Genomic DNA, 24,750 nt, shown 5'->3' on the forward strand with positions numbered 1-24,750 from the left:
AATGTGTAGCTGCACTTGACTTGACTTTTTATTTGGGTGCTGGGCATTTGAGTCTGGTCCTTATGCTCATGCAAACATTCGTACCAATGAGCCACCTCTAACTCTTCCATCCTCTGAAAAGAATTTGTTGTCTTACTTTATGCTATCTATGCCTGTGGCATTTACAAGGTGACATGTTCCATTCCCACACTTCACTAAAGGATGACCTTGTTTTGTTTGAGAAAGAAAGAAAGTATAATAAAAAGTCACACTGTGATCTGATCTTTCCATTCCGTCCACCCCAGGGGAACAGTGTAGAGTCATTTGGCCTTCCTTTCTAGCATACCAATCAGTAGGGGCAGACAAAGGCCAGCCTGGGATGAAGGAGACATCAGAGGCATCTGTGTTCCTGGAATCCTAATAGTGTTCAGAAGTCTGGGCTTTATAACACCATCTGAAGAAGAGAGTGCAGAAGGGCGATGTGTCTGAAATACCTTTTGCTGCTGATCAAATGTATATAGCCCTTCAAAACAGGCTGTTTCATGGAGAAAAAAAATCTGCCACATTCTAAATTCTGAATATAGTTAACATAGAAATCAAACTGTCTGGATTAATGGTTGGAATAAGGGAAAACTTCTTTCATTCTGCTACTGTTTGTCAACTACTAGCCATCCTTTAAAATGCAGCCTGGCCATTACCTTGCTGGTATGCCCTTCTTACATGTCCTGCCTTATCAGAAAGGTTAATTAAAGTGGTGGAAGTGCCCACTTTGTGGTTGTAATTCCACGGACAGCTCAGCATCCGATCCAGGGCCATTGCTGAGGAATCCCTAATGGAATCCATGAGAGGTGCATGCCTGGACCTCACACAATAGGAGGAAGAGCCAGTGGAGGATGACACCCCAAGAAGCAAAAGATTAGGGCGTAATTGAATGAGTTATGGCTTTTGGATTTGGCATTAAAAAAAACTTCCAAGATATACTTCAATGAATGTTCGCCTTGAGAATAAATCATTTTATTCCATAAATAATTTATATCACTTAGTGAGAAACAAACTAGTATCAGAATGCCCTGACTCTGGTTCCAACACAGAAATTGTCAATCCTCAGAGAGTTGTCTGTAGTTCATACCACATCCTTTATCTGAATATCTGCAATCAAAAATGACCTCCAAATCTAAAACTTTCTGAGCACAGACAATTTTGTTACATGTAAAATATTCTAGTCTTATTTTGTGATGTGACGAAAAACAGGTGCAAACTTATACTTGCTCAGAGTCTTTAAAGGAACAGATTTTCCCAGACTCTTTAACTGTGATAAACTTTGTTTTATGTACGAAGTTATTAAAACTATTAAAGATATTTACCTTCTGGCTGTGTGTATGCAGTGTATATGAAGCATTTATGAATTTTGTGTTTATATTTGAGTACTCCCTCCAAAGATATATCACTATGTTGTGCAAATACTTGGAAATATAGAACTGAAGCTTAAAACACCAGGTCAGCATCAATCACCATAAAAGGTGATAAACACAAGATGGGAGCCATTAGAACCTGTTCCCATTTAGCTTGCAGTAATGAAATAAGCAAAATAGCAAAGCCAGACTTGGGACCTTGAATTAATATGAAATAAAATACTCATTATGTAAATGAATGCTGTATTTGGAACTATTTCTTTATAACGACTTAGTGCAAAGTTTCACCTCAGGAGCCTAAGATTCAAGCATACATATGATATCATGGGCATAATGTCATACCATCATTTATGTTTAAAATAGATAAAGAGAAAAACAAAAGCTAGGATGTATATCCAAAAGTATATCCAAGTCATGTGGACTTGATATGTTAGCCTCAGGGATTCCTACCATGATGCCATGTTACGTTTCAGCAGCTCTAACTTGCATTCACTGGTGTCATAAATCTCTGTGGTTTGCTAGGTATTTTTAAGAACCAGAAAAGTAAATGAATGGTTTAATTTTGAAATGATTCTTAATGTATGAAAGGGTCCTGTAAAAAGACTAGGAATAAGATTGTAAATGCTATCCTAGCTCCTGGCTCTTCAACTATCTAGCGATAAGAAGACGCCAGCCACAAAACACATGAGCGGATGCCAGAATGTTCTCCTTTGCATATCTCTGAGATGATGCTCTCTTTCCATTTTGTGAGGGCCTTCAACTAGCCTAGACTTTACTCACATCTTTAGCACACCGTGAACTAGCATGAGAAGGCCTATATCATTTTGGAGGAGAGAATTTTGAATATGTCAAACAAACAATTTCATTTCTATGTAACTGACCTTCCCCACAAGAAAAAAGAAACACACAATCACACATGCCCTGCACAGTTGATAAATATAGGGGTACAATAGCAGTCATGAGGTTTTTGATATTTAAGTGATAACCTTATGTTGAACTGGTATTAAAAAAAAAAAGAGTGTTTTTCAGGGGACAGACATATTCTTTTCGATCTTGATAAAGTCATTGAAATCCACTGAGTTTTAGTCTTCCTGAGAATGGCCCTGGAGCTGATGCAGCATCTCTGGGAGGCAGTGTGTGGATGACTACAACTGCACCATCTTCTCTATGCTTTCATCTATATAATCGACTGGAATTCTGACCCTCCCCAAATTCGAGCAATATAAAGCAAGTTGACTTTGAAGGTCCCTGATGAATCTGTGGCTCTTAGGACAAAAAGTAGAAAATTATCTTATATATCCATGAAGTAGCAAGAAAGGCATTTAAAACTCTCCATAATCTCTAGTTCACCCCTCCTATTCAGGCCCCCTTTATAACACAGGAGTTTCTGACTAAAATTTTCCAACAGTGTCTGCCCAACACCAGGGAGCACTAGCTCTCTAAGGAAGGTGCCTTTAGATCTGTGAAAGCTGTTGCTGGACTCTTACCTTCACCCCTGCCCAGTGACGAGACCCTTGGCTGGCTAGTTATCAACTCTGATACTGTTTCCTACTCAGTAGAGAAAATAAATTGTATTTCCAAAGGATGCATTCATGCCAATAAGATAACGTATGTAGATAGAGTCCTCTCCAAGGGCAGAATACCAACAGCAATCTGTTTTCTAAAACACCACAAGCTGTCATATTTCAAAATAAAGTGAACATTGGCACCTACCTACAACTTGTGACCTGCATATGAGGTGATAAGAAAAGATTTTTTTGAAATTACAGAGAATGTAATCTACTGAAGATGAAAGGGGTTCACAAAATAAAGGGGTGATCCAAGAAACACCATTTTTTAAGTTTCAGAATTATGTAATGTGAAGGAAGGAAGACGAAAAAGAGTACTGATTCATTAAACTGTGTTGGCACAACTGTTATCCAAGATTCACAACTGCTTGAATAAGACAGATTGCATTCATCAGGGACATACATGCTGCCAGCAAATTACAACATGCTCCATACGAACATTTCTGTTCTTCTAAGGCATGGAGGAACAGCTGATATTTAACCCAATAAATTATTTAGTTCCTTAGTCAAGAAATAATTAGACAATAAACTATGCCCGAGGAATTATAGATTCTCAGAACCATAGAATCGAAATCCTCTAGTCTATTATCAGGTGTTATACCTGGAAAAAACTAAAATCTAAAGAAATAAAACAAACACTTAGAGTCACAGAAGGCAGTATTAGTTCAGGTGTCTGGTCTTATTCTTTTTCTGATGACAGAAAAGCAATCTAGTTTCATCCAATATCCATACAACGTGGTTAGCATTTGAAATAAGGGTTTCCATCTCAGCGCTGCATCTTTAGGATTCACAAGGGAATAGAAGGGAATAGAAGATAGGGCCAGTGGCCAGTAGACCCAGCTGGGTATGACTTCTGAGAAATATATTTAAGGTGAATGAAGACCGTGTGAGAGTTGGAGGGGCTCCTATGACATTGGGTCTCCTTCTGGCTTCCCTGTCCGCAGTGTAGAGAAGCACATTACTTAGATAGAGTCCTCTCCAAGAGTCCCAAGGGTTCCAGCATAAACACCAACCTAAGTGAATGTTTCATAACAGGAGTGAATCTGACATTAGGCCAGAAGAGAGAATCACATCTGATGAACAGCAAGTAAAAGCTTCCTTTCGTAGATAAATTTGTACTCACTAAAAACAGCCACGAGTGGTCCTAACACAATTTACTTTGCCAATTTACCAAATTGCTTAAGGATGGGCTTTTAAATCAGGATTAATTTATGATTTACCAGAGGCAAAGGCATAGCAGGGGACTATATATTTCATTATATTTTCCAAATAGGTCAGTGTTTGACGCTTCCTTTCTACACTTGTCTTCAGTTTCATGCAGTATGAAGTGGCTTCCTTAAAGAAAATACACACCAACCATCATCCCTTATGTTTGAGAACTAAACAGGGGAGCTGAGCTATAGTATAAGACTACCTTGAGGCATAAAAAAGATGTTCTGAGGTTGCTAAGGTGTAAATAACCACAGGGACGATAATGAAGTCAGCAGTGTATTCTCAATGGAACATCTCATAGACAAATAGCAAAGCAGGCATGAACGTATGGATTGTTCTCACAGAGCAATGCACCCCATAGTCATATGGAAGACAGGAGAGGCCAAGGAGAGGATGCAACATCTGTAATGAGACCATCTCTTAGTATTTGATGATGGCAAAGTTGGCACAGTTAAAAACTATTTTTCTAAATTAGAAAATAGGTCAGTGCAAATACCAAGGTTATAAAATATCTTCCCCAATTTGGAGTGACTGCAAGGCTTGCATTTTTAGTCGCTTGGGTTTCTTAAAAGCCTTGACACTGGAAAGACAGATGTGGTCACCCTTAAATGGTTCTCTTTGTTTAAGGTGGCCAATGCTTGCCACCTTAAGCCTGGCCTAGAATACCAATTCCCCTTTGTGTGCTGATCCTGAATAAACAGGAATGGCTTTTGATAGGCAGTGTTACAGTCTGAATGGGAAATGCCCTCAACAGGGTCATGTGATGGAACACCTGGTCTCCAGTTGGTGGCGCTGCTTTGGGAGGGTGCAGATCTTTTTGGACATGGGGCTTATATTTAGGTGGATGGACAAGGTGACAGGTTATCTCTGCTTCACAGATGCAGCTATTCTAGCCACACTGTCAATGCATTTCCCCCCAGGAATGGGCTGCATTCCTCTGAACTATCAGCCACCATAAATCCTTTCTTCCTTAAGTCGTTTCAGTCAAGTGTTCTATTACAAAAAAAAAAAAAAATAAATAAGACAAGACAAGACAGTGAGGTCAGTATGAGGAGGAATTTGAAAAATATCTTGAGAAGAAAAATAGGAGGAATACAGAAGAGAGCTCTGCAATAGAATTATAGCAAAGGCAACAAAGAGATCAAACTGAAAAGCTTTTCATAGAAATAAGAAAGATAGGCTTGTTTTCATAATACAAACCATTTTAGTTAAGTAGAAATGTTTTCTAAAAAGATCAGTTTTAGATGAAAGGATGCCTTTGCCTCTAAATGTGGAGGCATTTTGTTTGGTTTTAATTATGTTGCTCAACACCCAGCTTCTTATATGAAAATGAGTGTTGGGAAATAGGATAGCTAAAATAGCGTAAGTGCCCACTTACCTCCCATAATTTTGGATTGGCAGTTAATAAACTCTGGCTTCCTGTCTGTGAGGTACCTCTGGCAGGTGTGGTGGAGGATCTGGAAGAAGGTGCACTTTTCTGAGGCCGTGCTAGCAACCCACTGGTCAAAGGCATTTTCAAACAACAAATCAAACTCTGCAGAATCCTGGAAAAGACAGTGGAATAACTACTGATCTTGACCTACACAATCTTCTGCTGTGAGCTCTGTTTCATCAAAAGATGCATAGAAACTAAGACAAAGATCCCCCAAGATATGGACCATACATTTGTTCTCTACCGAGAACTAAATTCATTGAGAGTTTGCATGTCTATGTCAAGCTAATAAATCCAAACTGTACTGTATTTAGAGATGTCCCTGCAGGAGTTAAGACTTGTGTCAGAATTCTGACCATATATCATCTACCCAATTACTAGAAAGAAGAAAATTCTCCTAAGCTCTCAAATATGTGATTTGTTAATATTTTATACATGGGTTGGAAAGGACTGCCCCTTGTTACTTTAGCACTTCATTAATATTTGGGGATATTATGATGTGTAAGCACAAAAGGAAATGGGTCCTTTGAGTAAACGCTTACATCATAACATATTTCTGTAGGAATCATAATTCATTATTTTAAAGTGCTGTTAGATTTTTTGGGGGGGGGATTAGGAGGCAAATGAAATTTTGACAAGTCCGGGGTTTTCATATAGACACTCGGGGGCATGATTCTTTGAACTCTGCCCTGTATTGATACATACTGCTGGAGATAGCATCTTTCCATATGCATTCCTTTGGATTTCTCTATCAAACATGAAAGATTTATAATTTCCCATAGGAGAGTAACAGAGATGGGGAAGTTTTGGTCACACAACTGAAATAGCCTTGTAAGAATGACTCTAACTACCATCACCACCACTGTGCTAAAGCACAGTCATCATGTGAAGAGAATTCCTTTGCTCAGCATTGGAAAAATATACTCACCCGATTAGGATCAATACCATTAACTTGGCGAAGCTGCTCAAGCATCCATTGGGATCTTCGGACGAATGATGTGGAGCCTTCAAACTGTTTGACCTTCGTGATAGATGCCTGTGTGGGTTTTTTGTTTGTCACTGTCAAAAAGAAAAAAAAATACAGTCAGATTAATGGGGAGGTACATTGTCTGATTTCCTCCTTCAGTGTTATTTTTAAAGGACACCAAATATGCATGTGCAAGGAAAGAAGATGAGTGCTGTCTTTGTGGAGAGGTGAATGAAAGAGAAAAAGAAGTGATAACCTCCCCTCTCAATGCAGCTTCTAATATAATTGTTGTTTCATTTGTCTTCACACAATTGAACTGAAGATATCTGAACTGAATAACACCAAGTAATTTAATAGAGGCTACAAGTGCACAATTACAGCTCTCAGGAAAAAAGTGTACAGGGCAATCAGACACCAGGTAGGGCTCATTAGGAAGGCTGAATTTTAAGTGAGGGGAAGGTTACTGATTCCTTGGGGTAGCTACCAGTCTTATTTCCAGTTTTATAGTTCATTGAAAATACTGAAGCCTCAGTAATAGACTTGACTTTATAGCATGACCCAGTTTGTATCTAGTTTGCATCTGATTAAGACTATCTGCCTGGCGTCCTGGGCACAGTTCCAACACGAATTCTTTTATTCACTAAACCTGGGGACCAGGACAATCATTCCACCTTGAGCAATTATTAATCGTCTATGCTGCAGGCAGGTGGACAGCATCATCTCTCAGGAGATGTCAAACACAGATACTGGTAAACAGGCATCCCAGACATTTCCACCTTTTCTTATTTTGAGATCTTTAAGGTTCAAGGATGGTGGAAGAGGTAATTACATATGTTGAGAAATCTTTCCAATGAGCTACTGAGCCATAGGTGTAGAAGTCAGTGAGAGTAAATAGCAAAACCATAAATACCTAGGAAAAACACTAAACACCACTGGCTGCGATGCATTTGATCCCAGTCACTGCCTTTAGGGAGAGTGTGTATCTGGGGAATATTTCCCCCTTGTTTCTAATAACTATGCAGACACTTAGCAGGTGGCAAAAAAGAGTTTCCAGACATAAGGGAGAGAAAGATATTGCTCTAGTAGTTGGTGAGAAGAAGCCTCGAAGGGGCTGCAGAGATGGCTCAAAAGTTAAGAGCACTTGTTTCCCTAGTACCCATGTTGGGAGGCTCACAAATACCGGCAACTCTAGCTCTAGTAATGGAGAGACAGAAAGGCAGACAGACAGTAACACACACACACACACACACACACACACACACACACACATACACACAGACACACACACACATTTTTCAAAGAAGCCTCTATGGTTCAGGTATCCTAAAGCTTATTATTGAAGTAGAAAAGCCTAAGAAAGAAGTCAAAGGGGTCACTGCCATTAGCTGTGGTGAAAGTCGCCAAGTCGCAGCATGACTTTATGGCCTTAGAACAATCGTCCTTTTTTCCTAACCTGAATTTAGCCAATGCTTTAGCTTATTATCTATTGCTTCAGATATAGTTGGATAAAAGATCCTGAACACTTCATCTCAATTGCATTTACTTTCGTGGTTAGAAAGCCATCATTCCCTCAGTACCCCAGTTACAAGAAATGCTATAGTCTCTGATCACAAATTCTCATGACATTCTCTAGCCTCATGGTTCTCAACCTGTGAGTCACGACCCCGTTGGGAGTTGAAGGATCCTTAATCAGGGGTTCCGTAAACCACCCGGGGATTCATCCCATATACAACCACCAAACCCAGAAACTATTCCATATGCCAGCAAGATTTAGTTGACAGGACCCTGATAAAGCTATCTCTTGAGAAGCTATGCCAGTGCCTGGCAAATACAGAAGTGGATGCTCACAGTCACCTATTGGATGGAACACAGGGCTGCTAATGAAGGAGCTAGAGAAAGTAACCAAGGAGCTAAAGGGGTCTGCACCCTATAGGAGGATAAACAATATGAACTAACCAGTACCCCCCCCCCAGAACTGTGTTTCTAGCTGCATATGTAGCAGAGGATGGCCTAGTCGGTCATCAGTGGGAGGAGAGGCCCTTGGTCTTGCAAAGATCATATGCCCCAGTACAGGGGAATACCAGGGCCAGGAAGCGGGAGTGGGTAGGTTGGGGAGCAGGGCAGGGTGGAGGGTATAGGGGACTTTCAGGATAGCATTTGAAATGTAAATAAAGAAAATATCTAAAAAAAAAAACCACCAGAAAACACAAATAATTACATTATGATTCATAAAGTAGCAAAGTTACCATAATGAGGTAGCAATGAAAATAATTTTAAGATTCTAGGTCATCACATGAGGAACTGTTAAAGGGTTGCAGCACAAGGCAAATTGAGAACCAGTGCTCTAGATTCTTGTAATCATTGAGAATGACAGTTTTCTACACAGAGAGAGAGAGGGGGGGGGGGAGAGGGAGAGGGAGAGGGAGAGGGAGAGGGGGAGGGGGAGGGGGAGGGTGTGAGGGGGAGGGTGTGAGGGAGAGGGGGAGATATGAATAAAGGACTTGAATAGGCTTCTCTCTGATAGCTGTCCTCTTTGCTTACACTTTCTTGTTAAAGAGAAAACATACCTGGTATATATCCAGGCCCTAAAATATCCTTAAAATATTAAAGACTGCTTTTCAATAACAGGAAACATGTGTGTTAGGCATGTGTATTAGATACACATCCCTGAACCCTCAGAGGATTTCCTCCCTTGTTTATGTAAATCATACGGCATTTCAGCATCCTGGGAAACTGAAGATTTTCCTTCTAACTTCAGTTACAGTTGTTATGAACACCTATTTTTACTCCTGGTCTGTTTGTTTCCAAGCAGTTTATAGGATTATAAAAGCTCTCACACAATGGAGGAGCACTCTATATTCCTGCATGTTTAAGATGTACATGCCAGGAAGGTAAGTTCCACGGAATGTTTGTCAATGAAATGAACTGGTCAGGAACCCCACCCACAGTGACCCAAGTCCCCACAAAATTCCCCAGCAGAAATCATACTATAAAGTATATAGTTACAGTCTCATCCTCTCTTGCCTCATTTCCACTATTAGTTTATTGCTTGCCCAGTTCTTGGCATCTGGCTAGCTTTCCTGGGCACCAAGCCCAGTTTGCTTTGATTTTTGTTTATTGTTATTATCTCCAACATCCTAGTTTTGAGTCTGAATCAGGTGCCTTAAAATCATGTTATTATATACACATTATTATAGAATTAAATGAGATTTTCCTCTCACAAAAATCAAAATACTTCAACGCTGTACCACTCCAGACTATCCGAATACAAAGCTTGAAGAAAATGGAAACTAATTTCTTCCTTGTTTTGGGAGTCTCGAGCTGATTTTTAAAATTAAAGCCCTCAAATTGCATGTGTCCAGTGAAGACAGAAGTCTACCAGGAAGTTAGTGAAAAGCAACCCATCAAATGCAAACTAATTTCCTGGATAAGAAATGTCACAGCACTCAGACCGAGCCAATCGATGTTCAGCATAGACGATGGGGCTGAGCTCTACCCCTAACAGAAGCATTTGATTGGCTCTGGGTTGGTAGAGAGGGTTGGGGAGGAAGAGTCAGCTTTCATCAAAGATGTGGCCCCTGATAAGTTGCTCATGCATCAGCAGTTGACCTTAAACCCATGTCCATATTAGAAGCACTAACTGTAGTCAGTGATAAAGGCAAGAGGGAGCTGGAATGGAGAAGTGTGTGTTTTTGTGTGTGTATGTATGTGTGATCAAAATACATTGCATACATGTATGATATTCTGAAAGAATAAATAATATATTAAAACAATGTCAGAGTTCTGTGTTCTTCACTACCAATGTAAAGTATATTCCTCAATTAATTATTTTTTTAATAATTTTAAAGACCAAGTAACGACTGTAAGTTACATTGTGCAGTCAATAACTATGAAAGACAGATTGATAGAAGCATTTGTACTAGCAGGTGGGTATGACAGTCCCAGAAGATACTGCAGTGTCAGTCATCTTTCTCAGTTGTTAGCACTAACTGAGCATCAGGAACACCTAGCCCTTTATACTGCAAATACAATGAACTGTGTGAATGGGAGCCCTTGAGAACATGGCCCCGACATACACATTTTAAATCTACCTGATTAATTCCCAAGCTGATTGACTGCCAAGAACTACTAGACATTATATCTATAAATTTAACAAATATTTAAGAAGCACATATATATAATTTTTTCTGAGTCTGGCTTTTTTTTAAATATTTTTTATTACATATTTTCCTCAATTACATTTCCAATGCTATCCCAAAAGTCCCCTATACCCCAACTCCTTCCCTACCCACCCGTTCCCATTCTTTTGGCCCTGGCATTCCCCTGTATTGGGGCATATAAAGTTTGCAAGTCCAATGGGCCTCTCTTTCCAGTGATGGCCGACTAGGCCATCTTTCGATACATAAGGCACATATATTTTGTGAGTAACTCCAGGACTTAATAAGATTCCTCAACTACCCTTAATGACACATGGATAAGATTGAGATATTAGAAAGCTACGCTTTTTGTAGAAAATTAAACAATTGGTATATGCTTGCTGTACCTTATAAAATGAACAATATTCTAAAATCGAAAGCTGAAAAAATCACGAATTTGAAAATAATGGATAGTGAATATATTTGAAAAATTAAATGGCGTTAAACTGGACACATACAATATTTGCTAATATAATAAGACTACTGCACGCTACTAACAAACACATTCAAAACCTTTTACATGAAGTCTTATTTACTTAGTTATCATGTGATAATTTTGATTCTTTTATTGGGAACTAGAATGTGAACTCAGATTACACAGTCTTTACCAGTTATTTCATTTTCTTGAAGACATGCTGCTCTTCTGATTGCTATGTAATATTAAAATATTTTAGTAAAAGAAAAAAAAATAAGATGATATTTGAATCAAGAACCTCTCAAGAATCAAGGAAGCAGCAAGAGGGATTTTTATTCTGCAGTGGAGCACTAAGCACATGGCGGGGGGAGGGGTGATTCCAAATGTGTAAGCTGTCTGAGGTAATAGGTGAGAAGCTTTAAGAAATAAGGCACTCACTGGAGAAAGCCAAAGGGTTGTTGCAAAGGGGCAGCATCTCTGGCAGAATACTATTATCCCTAATGTGGATTTTCATGATTTTCTCCAACTGGCCTCTGAATATAGAGGACTGAATTATACTTTTAAAATGAAGTGGTATTTCAAAGCATTTAATACAATGCAAGCCCTTGACCGTGACCTATAAAGCATTAGATGACCTTGGGTACAGCTCTTGGGTACTAAGGACATAATATTTCACTTCCCTTTCTGTACACTAAGCTTTGGCTGTCATTTGCTCCTGGCAATGTCTGTCCTCCCGACTTCCTGCCAGTGAGGTCCCCTTGGTAGAAACACCACTTCCTTTGTTTCCTCAGAGTTGTCTCTTGCTCACTGCTCATATTTCAGACTATAACTTAAGTTCACAGAAAGACTTGTCCCAGCACATTTCTGCATTGAATGATGTTTGCATATTTTTTTTAAAGTCTGGATTCAATATTCAGTGTTTGCTTCTCTGAGATGTTTGTGAAGAACCAAGTCAGACAGTTCACACATGCTGAGTCCCTAAACATATGTGATATGGATAAATTTCCACATGAATCTAAGCTACTACCTACCAGTTTGTGAGAAAGGCTCCTACACATTTTTAAAAATAGTATGCAATGTTGGACATGTCTTTAGTGCAGTTGGATATTTCTGTGACTAAGGCAGAAACCATGCCTCAATTTTTTCATAGATAAGTAAACTGAGACACAGAAAAGGATACATTGCCAAAGTTACACTTAAAAATTGGAAAATCTACAACTTATGTGATAAACTTTGAGCCTCTGCTTTTTTCAAGTGCACTTTTTTTTTTCCTGAAATGTCAAATGTCCTACCAGTCACAAACTGGTAGGTAGTAGCTTAGATTCATGTGGAAATTTATCCATATCACATATGTTTAGGGACTCAGCATGTGTGAACTGTCTGACTTTGTCCTTCACAAACATCTCAGAGAAGCAAACATTGAATATTGAATTAATTGAAGCCTTTCTTTCCAATAATCCCTGCTATGGTTTTTATTGTTTCCTGAATTATTTTCCCATTTAAATAACCATACATTTTACTTTAAAAAGTTAATAATAGACAAAATACATTCAAATACATAAATAGATGTACAGCTTTGTTTTCATTAAGTAGAAAGGAATAAATACATGTACTATTAATTTCAAACTAGAGAGGGCCTGGCATCTGAGGCCCAGACTTTGGTGACTTGATGATTAGAAATTAAAGCAGGTGTTAAAGACCATCAAAATGAGAATTCATTCCTAGATAGAATATAACATCAATAAATGGTTCCTCTTGGGTTTATATACTGCACATACTGAGGCTCATTCCTTATGTTTTGGGTTATCCAGGACTAATGCTTCCTGATCTCTTTCTTCCATTCTTGATAGAGACTGGTTCCTATGCTTCCATCAAAGAAAGACCAAAGCCTGTAGAAGATCAATCCCAGATAATTTTGCTATTAGCTCTGATGAAAAAGAATGGCTTCATGTTTTTCTTTATTCTTAATATAGAGTTGATACTAGATCCTCAAGAGAAGCTTAACTACAGCTAAGAAGCAATGATATCAAGTGTTGTGGCCAGATTATCATTACCATTGTTACACACACACACACACACGTTGTATTTTATCTTTATTTCATGAACTAAAAACTCCAAAATGTGTTTTAGTAGATGATCTCTCCATGAAACATTCTATAAAAATAAAACCAGACTGGAATTATGGGATGGAGATCCCCAGCTCTTAGTAAGCCCAACTAGAAAGCATCCTACTTAATTAAAAACCAACGGGCAACTCCTTCCATAGGTATTTTGTTACCTATTCTAAGGAGGAATGAAGTATCCACACATTGGTCTTCCCTCTTCTTGATTTTCTTGTGTTTTGCAAATTGTATCTTGGGTATTCTACCCCACCCTGGGATCCATCCCATAATCAGCCTCCAAAACCAGACACTATTGCATATGCCTGCAAGATTTTGCTGAAAGGACCCTGATATAGCGGTCTCATGTTGAGGCTATGCCAGTGCCTAGTAAATACAGAAGTGGATACTCACAGTCATCTATTGGATGGAACACAGGACCCTAATGGAGAAGCTAGAGAAAGTACCCAAGGAGCTGAAGGGGTCTGCAACCCTATAGGTGGAAGAACAATATGAACTAACCAGTACCCCCAGAGCTCGTATCTCTAGCTGCATATGTAGCAGAAGATGGCCTAGTCGGCCATCATTGGGAAGAGAGCCCCTTGGTCTTGCAAACTTTATATGCCCCAGTACAGGGCAATGCCAGGGCCAAGAAGTGGGAGTGGGTGGGTAGGGGAGCAGTGAGGTGGGAGGATACAGGGAACTTTGGGGATAGCATTTGAAATGTAAATAAAGAAAATATCTAATAAAAGAAACCAACGGGCAAGCTGGACTAGGAAACACACACTTCTATGTCTAGCATTTGGAAGATGGAGGCAGGAGAATCACTAAGTTCAAGGCCAGTTTAGGCTATATAATGAGTTCTTGGCCATCATGACCTACATAGTAAAACCATGTCTTGAGAAGGAGGAAGAAGAGGAAGAGGGAGAAAGAGGAAGAGGAAAAGGAGGAGTCAATACTGTTGCTGCTACTATCAATCCATTAAAAAGCCCCGGTCAATCATATCAAACCTGGTCTTAGAGGAAAGTTCACTTGGAGGGAAGCAAACAGACTAAGGAGGAAAGGACAGACATAAATGGACATGTCTTGAATATTATGCAAGATAAAAGGCTACCAATGGTGGTGGTACAAACCTTCAATTTCAAGAAATATTGGCTGAGAATGACAACTTTTCTCAAACATCTGCATAACTTTCCCTAGTCTCATGATTCACAGGATCATTTCTGCATAATTACCAAAACAAAACAAGACAAAACACCTGCATTTTGCCTGCCTGTCATACATACAACTTATCTTTTTTGCTTGTTTGTTTTGTTTTGTTTTTTGAGATAGGGTTTCTTTGTGTAGCTTTGGGTATCCCAGAACTAGCTCTATAGACTAAGATGGCCTTGAACTCTAAACATGTAACAAGCAATTGCCATATAAACAAGTTGACTTTATGCTATTTTTGGGCATCTTTTATCTCATACTATATTTTTTATTAACGTGTGCATGAAAATTCTATTACACAAGAGCTTAATTTTTTTTTTATAAATTTATGTTACTGTTTCTGCAAATTAACAACCAAAAACTCAATCCATGTCCACATTAGAGCATGAACCCAGGGCTAGGCAAGTGATAAGAAAATTCACCATACCTACATACATACTTTAGGTAACATAAATATTATCATAATTAGTCTTATCATAATCTTGAGCAACTCAGTGTTAATGGTATGACCCATGTTCTTACTCAGCTAATGGCCAGACATTTTGATTTTAAGATGTTTGATAAGAAATATATAATTCATGTGGTTTTTTTAAAAAGTGTTTACATAGAATCTTACCACTGTTCCTCTTTAGCTGCATCAGAAGCATCTGACAGAGAAAAAAAATATATAGCAGCAACAACAAAAATAAATCTGCAACATGGATTCAGGAAATCAAAGCAAACTTCAGGATGGTTTCTGAGTACCAACATTGCAAAAGAGCAGAATAAAGAAATGGATATTTGGATCTGGTTTCCTTCTGGCGCTGTTAATTTATGGTTGCTAGACTTTATAATATGCATGAGAAATACATTTCAGGTCTGTGGCTTCACCGGAACTTTTTTTCAGGTGAGGTTGCAATAGAATGTTTTTAAAGCTGAAAACCAGAAACTTCTGGATCATTACCACAAATATTTTCAGAGTAGGGAACCCTCAGTTGTTACACTAGTGGGAAATTGGGCACATGGCTTTGCATACAGGTTTTCCCTCTACATTCAAGGTGTGTTTACTTTAGGACCTATGTATGTTTGGAGTCCAGAAGGTTGGGACCCTGGGCTCTAAAATCAGACCATTTTCTCAAATTGCTAGATTTGTCTTTGGAGTTCAGTCTTCTCCCCATCTTAGAAACTCAGGATCTCTATAAAGAACCTAGTGAGCCCAACAGTATCCTTACATTTATGGGTTTTAATAAGGAACTGTGGGGATGGGGGAGAACACCTCTAAGCCATCCCTGTCCTTTAGCTCCAAGGGAAGAAGGTAGAATCTCAGGATACATGGTTTTGGAAACGATTAACTCCATCGGGGATAATCATAGAGAAACAAGCTTTCTACACAAAAGATCCCTTATTTGGTAATACTACGTCCTGGTGCAGTGCTTGCGTCACATTCTTATCTTCAAGCTAGAAGAGAAAAATGGGCTTGGGAACAAGGTGGATGACATGGTGGTAGTGGTAGACTTACTGTTGGCAGTGGTGAGAAATACAGAAAGTTTCTCCAAAAGAATATGAAAACGGGAACAACTTATATAAAAACTGTTTTCTCTTATAAACAATTATAATAAGACATCTTGCATCAAACCTTCTCTAAGGCAGTCCAGAGCATTGAGAGAGCAAGCACCTACTTTCCAGAACTTTGGAGGCACCACCTTGTTTTAATGTTTTAAAATTACTGAAGGGGAAGAAGTATTCCTGTTAGAATGTACAGCTCCAATGTCACAGGACTACCAGATATCTAGGCAATACTTTGAAAATCTAGTCACTTATTTAGCATGTTCTTACATTCACAAATTAGAAAGGGCAATCTGCAAATTCATCTGGAATAACAAAAAACCTAGGATAGTAAAAACTCTGCTCAAGGATTAAAAAACCACCAGTGGAATCACCATACCTGACCTAAAGCTGTACTGTAGAGCAATTGTGATAAAAACTGCATGGTACTGGTATAGCAACAGACAAGTTGACCAATGGAATAGAATTGAAGACCCAGAAATGAACCCACACACCTATGGTCACTTGATCTTTGACAAGGGAGCAAAAACCGTCCAGTGGAAAAAAGACAGCATTTTCAACCAATGGTGCTGGCACAATTATCCTGTAGTTATCATGGTGGTTATCATGTAGAAGAATGCAAATTGATCCATTCCTATCTCCTTGTACTAAGGTCAAATCGAAGTGGATTAAGGAACTCCACATAAAACCAGAGACACTGAAACTTATAGAGGAGAAAGTAGGGAAAAGCCTTGAAGATATGGGTACAGGGGAAAAATTCCTGACTAGAACAGCAATGGCTTGTGCTGTAAGATGGAGAATCGACAAATGTGACCTCATAAAATTGCAAAGCTTCTGTAAGGCAAAAGACACCATCAATAAGACAAAAAGGCCACCAACAGATTGGGAAAGGATCTGTACCTATCATAAATCAGATAGGGGACTAATATCCAACATATAAAAAGAACTCAAGAAGGTGGACTCCAGAAAATCAAATAACCCCATTAAAAAATGGGGCTCAGAGCTAAACAAAGAATTCTCACCTGAGGAATACCAAATGGCTGAGAAGCACCTGAAAAAATGTTCAACATCCTTAATCATCAGGGAAATGCAAATCAAAACAACCCTGAGATTCCACCTCACACCAGTCAGAATGTCTAAGATCAAAAATTCAGGTGACAGCAGATGCTGGTGAGGATGTGGAGAAAGACGAACACTCCTCCATTGTTGGTGGGATTGCAAGCTTGTACAACCACTCTGGAAATCAGTCTGGTGGTCCTCAAAAATTGGACATAGTACTACCAGAGGATCCCACAATACCTCTCCTGGGCATATATCCAGAAGATGTTCCAACCAGTAAGAAGGACACATGTTCCACTATGTTCATAGTAGCCTTATTTATAATAGCCAGAAGCTGGAAAGAACCCAGATGCCCCTCAACAGAGGAATGGATACAGAAAATGTGGTACATTTACACAATGGAGTACTACTCAGCTATTAAAAAAAAAAAAACGAATTTATGAAATTCCTAGGCAAATGGATGGACCTGGAGGGCATCATCCTGAGTAAGGTAACCCAATCACAAAAGAACTCATACAATATGTATTCACTGATAAGTGGATATTAGCCCAGAAACTTATAATGCCCAAGATATAAGATACAATTTGCTAAACACATGAACCACAAGAAGAACGAAGACCAAAGTGTGGATACTTTGCCCATTCTTAGAATTGGGAACAAAACGCCCATGGAAGGAGTTACAATGTTTGGAGCTGAGATGAAAGGATGAACCATCTAGAGACTGCCATATCTGGGGATCCATCCCATAATCAGCTTCCAAAGGCTGACACCATTGCATACATTAGCAAGAGTTTGCTGAAAGGACCCAGATATAACTGTCTCTTGTGAGACTATGCCGGGGCCTAACAAACACAGAAGTGAATGCTCACAGTCAGCTATTGGATGGATCACAGGGCCCCCAATGTTGGAGCTAGAGAAAGTAACCAAGGAGCTAAAGAGATCTGCAACCCTATAGGTGTAACAACAATATGAATTAACCAGTCTCCCTGGAGCTCGTGTCTCTAGCTGCATATGTCTCAGAAGATGGCCTAGCTGGCCATCATTGGACAGAGAGGCCCCTTGGTCTTGCAAACTTTATATGCCTCAGTACAGGGGAACGTCAGGGCCAAGAAGTGGGAGTGGGTGTTTGGGGGAGTGGGTGGGGGAGCATGTGGGGTACTTTTGGGATAGCATTGGAAATGTAAATGCAATAAATACCTAATAAAAAATCAAAAAAGAAAAAAAGGAAGAAAGAAAATAGAATAAACCTCAGAGTCTGTAGATAAGCCCCAATTAAATGCTTTATTTTCTAAGAGTTACCTTAGCCATGGTATCTCTTTACAGCATCAGACCAATGACTAAGATCTGATGTCTCCAAAAACAAAAAGTGATACACAGTACAAATTGGTGTATGCATGAACAAGAAATCAGTGATTAGTTGAATGGCTCCCCTAGATAAGGAAGAACAGCTTTATGCCTACCATAAACCAGGAACAAACAAAAATCTTCTTTCAGATTGAACTCCTAGGGTTTAAAAATCAAGCTGGTGTTAAGAAATTTGAACATCTTACTGGAAAAGAGGAATATCCCAGGACTTTGAGAAAGATGAAAGAGTAATCATCAAGAAATTATAGAAATATCATGAGAAATAGAATGGAATAGACATAGAATAGAAGGAGAGGAGTTTGAGCATTAACATCATGTATATTAATTTTTATTACAACCTTATTCTAGAAGCTTCTTTAGAAAGTAATTCTTTTGTTCTCACATCCCAAACGCCATGATCTTACCCTTGGGATTTGGCCTATTCCCACTGTGTGTGACATATAACTTCCTTCACAATTCATTATAGACTCAGAGAACAAATCAATTTACATGTGCTTGGGGTGAAGGTGAGATGGAACATAAAAAATACAAAATTAAGTATTAGCTGTTGCAACTTTGCATTTTATCTGAGAAGTATATGAGATCCCTGCTTCATGCAACGAACTATGAATCAAACAGCCAAGCCAGGGAAGTAAATGCTCAGACAAACAACTTCGATGGAGTCTGAAGGAGATTCAACTCAGTTGACATTAAGGACTATAATATACAACAAGGAAACAGAGAGGCTTAATTAACAACAGGCAAAGAGCCTGTTTCATTCTTGCTTCCTCAGCTCTGAAAAAGATGATGTAAACATTGTTTTCGATCTATTCTTAGAAGAGACTTCCAGTGGAGCAAGGCACAGGAGCATGAAAGCAGCAGCTACCCAACTCAAGGATCAAATTTCCCTGTAAGAAGCTGGAGATGAGACAGTGTGCTTTAGTGTTATGCTTTCCTTCAGCATCAACATTACATATTAGAAAATAGAGATCAGACAGTCACTGTCCTCAGGAAAATACAGTATTTGATAAAAATTCAGTATCCATAATACCTTGATGAGCTGAGAAAAGTATGTTTAGCTGAATAAAGCTGAAAAAAATACATTTCACAGCAGACAGAGGTGGAAGTATCTTATTCCCTATCAGTTTCACAAAAAAGGAAAAAAAACAAAAACAAAAAACAGATGTTCACTACTGTATGATGCAGGCCTGGGACTTAGTTTCCCCATTTTACTACTTCAACCATGCATCTCCACTGAGGATAGTATTTCACAAAACATATCAAGTATAAAGGAACCATGAAAAGATGTCACAGGAGAATGGATCTTCTTATGTGACAATACTATCAGAGTGAGGAAGTTAGGAAAGGAAGGAGGGGAAAGGAAGAAGAGAAGGTGGCTAAAACTTGAAGATTTAGAATTAATATAATTTCCTAATGGGATATTAGTAAACATTTTATATCACTAGGATTTTGTGTTACTTAGCAAACACAAGCTGTCAAATATAATTATAACTACCAGTCAAGCAAAGACACAGATAGCTGCTCTCTTCTTCACCACCATTTACTGGATACACTTCTAATTATATATTTTAAATGAAGGCATGCTTCACTGGTAGTCCAAAAAACTGAATGATGTCATTCATAACCTGATACTTTTATTCTTTACTGTTTTACAGTGGAATGTAAAATCAAGCAAAATGTTCTGATGCAAACAAAAATTTCACCACATTAATAAAATTAAATAATGGTTGAGCAAATTTATCTAACACAAATTATATTTTAATAAAAAAGTTTCAAATATCAAACGTAAATCTTTGACTACTTAAATGTGAAAAGCAGAATGGAATTATGAATATAATTTTGCATCATCATAATCTAACAGAACTGTCAGTTAGAGCACAGCAGTCAGATTATCTGGATGTAAAACCATTGGCTTAGTTTCTCTAAGAAAAAATTAATATACTAAAACATTAATAAGTCAACCAAATTTTTCAATTTTCAAGTGTTAAAAAAGAATAAAAATTTTAGTGATATATTTAGTCAAATAAATAAAAGACTTGTACACTGAATACTAAAAACTTTAAATAATTAAACAAATATAAAAATACCTCATGTTCAAGTAGCTGAATGAATCAGCAATGTTAAGATGCAACAATCTCCAAATTAATATAAAGAGTCACAGTGGCAACAGGCTAGAAAACTCAGTATGATTAATAGGTCAATTGTCCCCAATTGACTTGAAGATTTATTGAGAACTCATTAAAAATGTCACTAGGCATTTTGGTAGGAATTGAGTATGAAATTCATCCAGAAATGCAAGGCTTGAAGAACAGACATTGTGTGAGAGCTGGAGAATCAATGTGATACAATTACAAAACTTTATATAAAACTAAACCCAGTCAGTGCATTACATATAACCCAGGGAAGAAAACAGAGACCCCAGGGCAAAGATCTCTGCACATACAAAACAAGTGGGTTTTGACATAAACATAAAGCAACATGGTGAGCAGAGAAACATTCTTTCTTTTTCTTTATTTTTTATTTTTATTAGACATTTTCTTTTTTGACATTTCAAATGTTATCTCGTTTCCTAGTTTCCCCTCAGAAAATCCCATCCCCTCCCAACTCCCCCTGCTCACCAACCCACCCACTCCCATTTCCTGGTCTTGGCAGTTCCCTATACTGGGGCTTAGAACCTTCACAGGACCAAGGACCTCTCCTCCCATTGATGACCGACTAGCCCATCCTCTGCTACATATGCAGCTGGAGCCATGAGTCCCACCATATGTTTTCTTTGATTGGTGGTTTAGTCCCAGGGAGCTCTGGGGGATACTGGTTAGTTTATATTGTTGTTCCTCCTATGGGGCTCCAAACCCTTCAAACTCCTTGGGTACTTTTTCTAGCTCCTTCATTGGGGACCCTGTGCTCTGTCTAATGGATGGCTCTGAGCATCCACAGCAGTGAAACATTCTAGACAATCAAAACTAAAACAACTGGATGTAACAAAACCACAAAATAAGTCTGAATGATGGAAGTCTCAAGCACTGTCAACATCAATGAACATAAATTTATAAGGGCATACACAGGACAAAATAGTTGGGATACTGGCCTGCACAAAATGGCAGCTACAGTGTAAAGTTCATGAAAGAACAAATGTAGGATTTTACAAAAAATACAACAAAAAATTATCAAGCTTGCTTTTTAAAAGAGTCTCTCAAATAGAAGATGATATTTTTCATACTTTATCTGAAGGAACATACAGAGAACATGGAAAGGTAAAGATTTATTTTGGCTTGTGGTTTCTGAGTGTTCTATGTTGTTCATGTACATGGGCATAATGGCTCAGGGCCAGTAATCTGTGTAATGTTCATATCACAGCAAGCAGGAGGTAGAGTGAGACAGCAATCAGCTAGGGATTTCCAAGGACACATCTCCAGAGACCTAGCTCTGTCCTAAATCCAGTTTCCAGAACCTCCCCAAATAGAAAGGGACTCAGATGGATATTGGGAAAGGTCCAACAGTGGGGAGAGGGAACATGTAGAACTCATCTCTAGTAGAAATTAAGTGGAGGGATGGGGTTGCCATCCCAGAGTCAAAAACACTGACTCAGAATTGTTCCTATCTAAAAGAACTTCAGGGACAAAAATGGAGAAGAGAGTGATGGAAAGGAGGTTCAGTGACTGGCCCAAATTGGGATTCAGGTCAAGGGAAGGATCCAAGGCCTGACAATATTACTGATGCTATGGTGGGCTTACAGACAGGAGCCTCATATGGCTGCCCTTGGAATGGGGAAGTCTGGCAGGGTGGGGGTGAGGACATCCTCTTGGAGATGGGAGAGCAGGAATAGGATGAGGAATAGTCAGAGGGTGAACTGGGAGGGAGATGACTATTGGACTGTAAAAAGATTAAAGAATAATAATAATTTTAAAAAAGAAAGAAAATATGGAAGGAAGAAAGGGAGGGAGGGAGGGAGGGAGGGAGAGAGAGAGGGAGAGAGAGAGAGAGAGGGAGAGAGAGAGAGAGAGAGAGAGAGAGAGAGAGAGAGAGAGAGAGAGAGAGAAAGAGAGAGAGAGAGAGACTCAGAATTTGGAACATAGGCATGGGAGTGACATTTTAGATTTAAACTGTATCAACTCTCAAAACTCAATAGAGAGAAAACAAGACAATTTAAAAACAAAAACAAGCAATGCATTTGGAGACACATCATGAAAGATGTGGAAGCCAGGGCTTCAATGGAGAGCTTGGCCAGACTGCATGAGGAGGCCTTGGATTAGAGCCCCTACAATGCTTGTCTCTACTTCAATTATTCATTTTAAACTAAAGTTATGTTTTCTCTTAGTTGTAGCTTCTATTTCTCCCTCCTCAGACTTCTTCTGATATGCAAGAGAACAAACTTAATTTTGTTGTTGTGTTGTTCCTTCCTTTAAGATGGAGGAGAGACAGACAGAGAAAGAACATCATGTTGGGTGGATAGAGAGGTAGGAAGGATCAAGGAAGGAGGAGCTGAGAAGGGGGGAGTATATTATTAAACTATACTGTATGTAAAAAAAAATGTAAGAGTAGGTGTGGTGAAAGAAACTATACACTGCCTATTAAGATGTTCTAGAATACTGGAATTTTAGCCTGGAGACCACAATTATGAGTCAGGACTGTGTATCTCAAGGCAACATCTCAATGCCAGGGGCTCAGGGTATACATGATCAGATGTACACTTCCTTTCTACTCTACTAAATAGAAGTTATAAAGAACATTCAAAAGAATGAGGGTGAGAATTGCGCGGGACCTGAGACTGCATTAGTTAGGGAAGCAGAAACCAGCCTGAGTAGGGCCACAGGCCTCACCCGGCTGGATCAGCGCCAGGGTAGCGGGAGCGCAGGGTTGCCTGACACCCGCCAGCTACCCACGACCCCCGCCGCAGGATTTTGGGACTGCTGGTGAGTGGAACACAGCTTCTGCTCCAGTCCAATCACGCGGGACCTGAGACTGCTCTGGTTGGGGAGAGAGAAATCCGGCCCACACAGGGCCACAAGCCTCTTCCGGTCAGAAAAGCACCTGAGCAGCTGGGGCGCAGGGTCTGCTGACACTCGCCAACTGCCCACAACACCCGCCACAGGATCTTAAGACTTCTGGTGAGTGGAACACAGCTTCTGCTCCAATCCAATTGCGCGGGACCTGAGACTGCATTAGTTAGGGAAGCAGAAACCAGCCTGAGTAGGGCCACAGGCCTCACCCGGCCGGATCAGAGCCAGGGTAGCGGGAGCGCAGGGTTGCCTGACACCCGCCAGCTACCCACGACCCCCGCCGCAGGATTTTGGGACTGCTGGTGAGTGGAACACAGCTTCTGCTCCAGTCCAATCACGCGGGACCTGAGACTGCTCTGGTTGGGGAGAGAGAAATCCGGCCCACACAGGGCCACAAGCCTCTTCCGGTCAGAAAAGCACCTGAGCAGCTGGGGCGCAGGGTCTGCTGACACTCGCCAACTGCCCACAACACCCGCCACAGGATCTTAAGACTTCTGGTGAGGGGAGCACAGCTTCTGCTCCAATCCAATTGCGCGGGACCTGAGACTGCATTAGTTAGGGAAGCAGAAACCGGCCTGAGTAGGACCACAGGCCTCATCCGGCTGGATCAGCGCCGGGGTAGCGGGAGCGCAGGGTTGCCTGACACCCGCCAGCTACCCACGACCCCCGCCGCAGGATTTTGGGACTGCTGGTGAGTGGAACACAGCTTCTGCTCCAATCCAATTGCGCGGGACCTGAGACTGCATTAGTTAGGGAAGCAGAAACTGGCCTGAGTAGGGCCACAGGCCTCACCCGGCCGGATCAGCGCCAGGGTAGCGGGAGCGCAGGGTTGCCTGACACCCGCCAGCTACCCACGACCCCCGCCGCAGGATTTTGGGACTGCTGGTGAGTGGAACACAGCTTCTGCTCCAGTCCAATCACGCTGGACCTGAGACTGCTCTGGTTGGGGAGAGAGAAATCCGGCCCACACAGGGCCACAAGCCTCTTCCTGTCAGAAAAGCACCTGAGCAGCTGGGGCGCAGGGTCTGCTGACACTCGCCAACTGCCCACAACACCCGCCACAGGATCTTAAGACTTCTGGTGAGGGGAGCACAGCTTCTGCTCCAATCCAATTGCGCGGGACCTGAGACTGCATTAGTTAGGGAAGCAGAAACCAGCCTGAGTAGGGCCACAGGCCTCACCCGGCCGGATCAGCGCCAGGGTAGCGGGAGCGCAGGGTTGCCTGACACCCGCCAGCTACCCACGACCCCCGCCGCAGGATTTTGGGACTGCTGGTGAGTGGAACACAGCTT

The 24,750-nt window shown here is 40.2% G+C and overlaps 1 protein-coding gene across 4 annotated transcripts in view; it reads right to left on the bottom strand.

Moving 5' to 3' along the window:
- The window catches only part of Stxbp6 (syntaxin binding protein 6), a 226,511-nt gene that overhangs the window by 40,883 nt on the left and 160,878 nt on the right, over positions 1–24,750 (bottom strand). For all 4 annotated transcript variants that reach the window (XM_029484359.2, XM_085830341.1, XM_029484356.2 and 1 more), the window contains 2 exons: positions 6,532–6,662; positions 5,550–5,715 (listed from right to left, as the gene is read on the bottom strand). In XM_029484359.2, coding sequence (XP_029340219.1) covers positions 5,550–5,715; positions 6,532–6,662 — 297 coding nt within the window. The remainder of the gene's footprint in view (positions 1–5,549; positions 5,716–6,531; positions 6,663–24,750) is intronic.

The sequence above is a fragment of the Mus caroli genome, unplaced genomic scaffold (assembly GCF_978045245.1).
Source record: "Mus caroli unplaced genomic scaffold, Mus_caroli_1 scaffold_14, whole genome shotgun sequence".
NCBI classification, from domain to species: domain Eukaryota; kingdom Metazoa; phylum Chordata; class Mammalia; order Rodentia; family Muridae; genus Mus; species Mus caroli.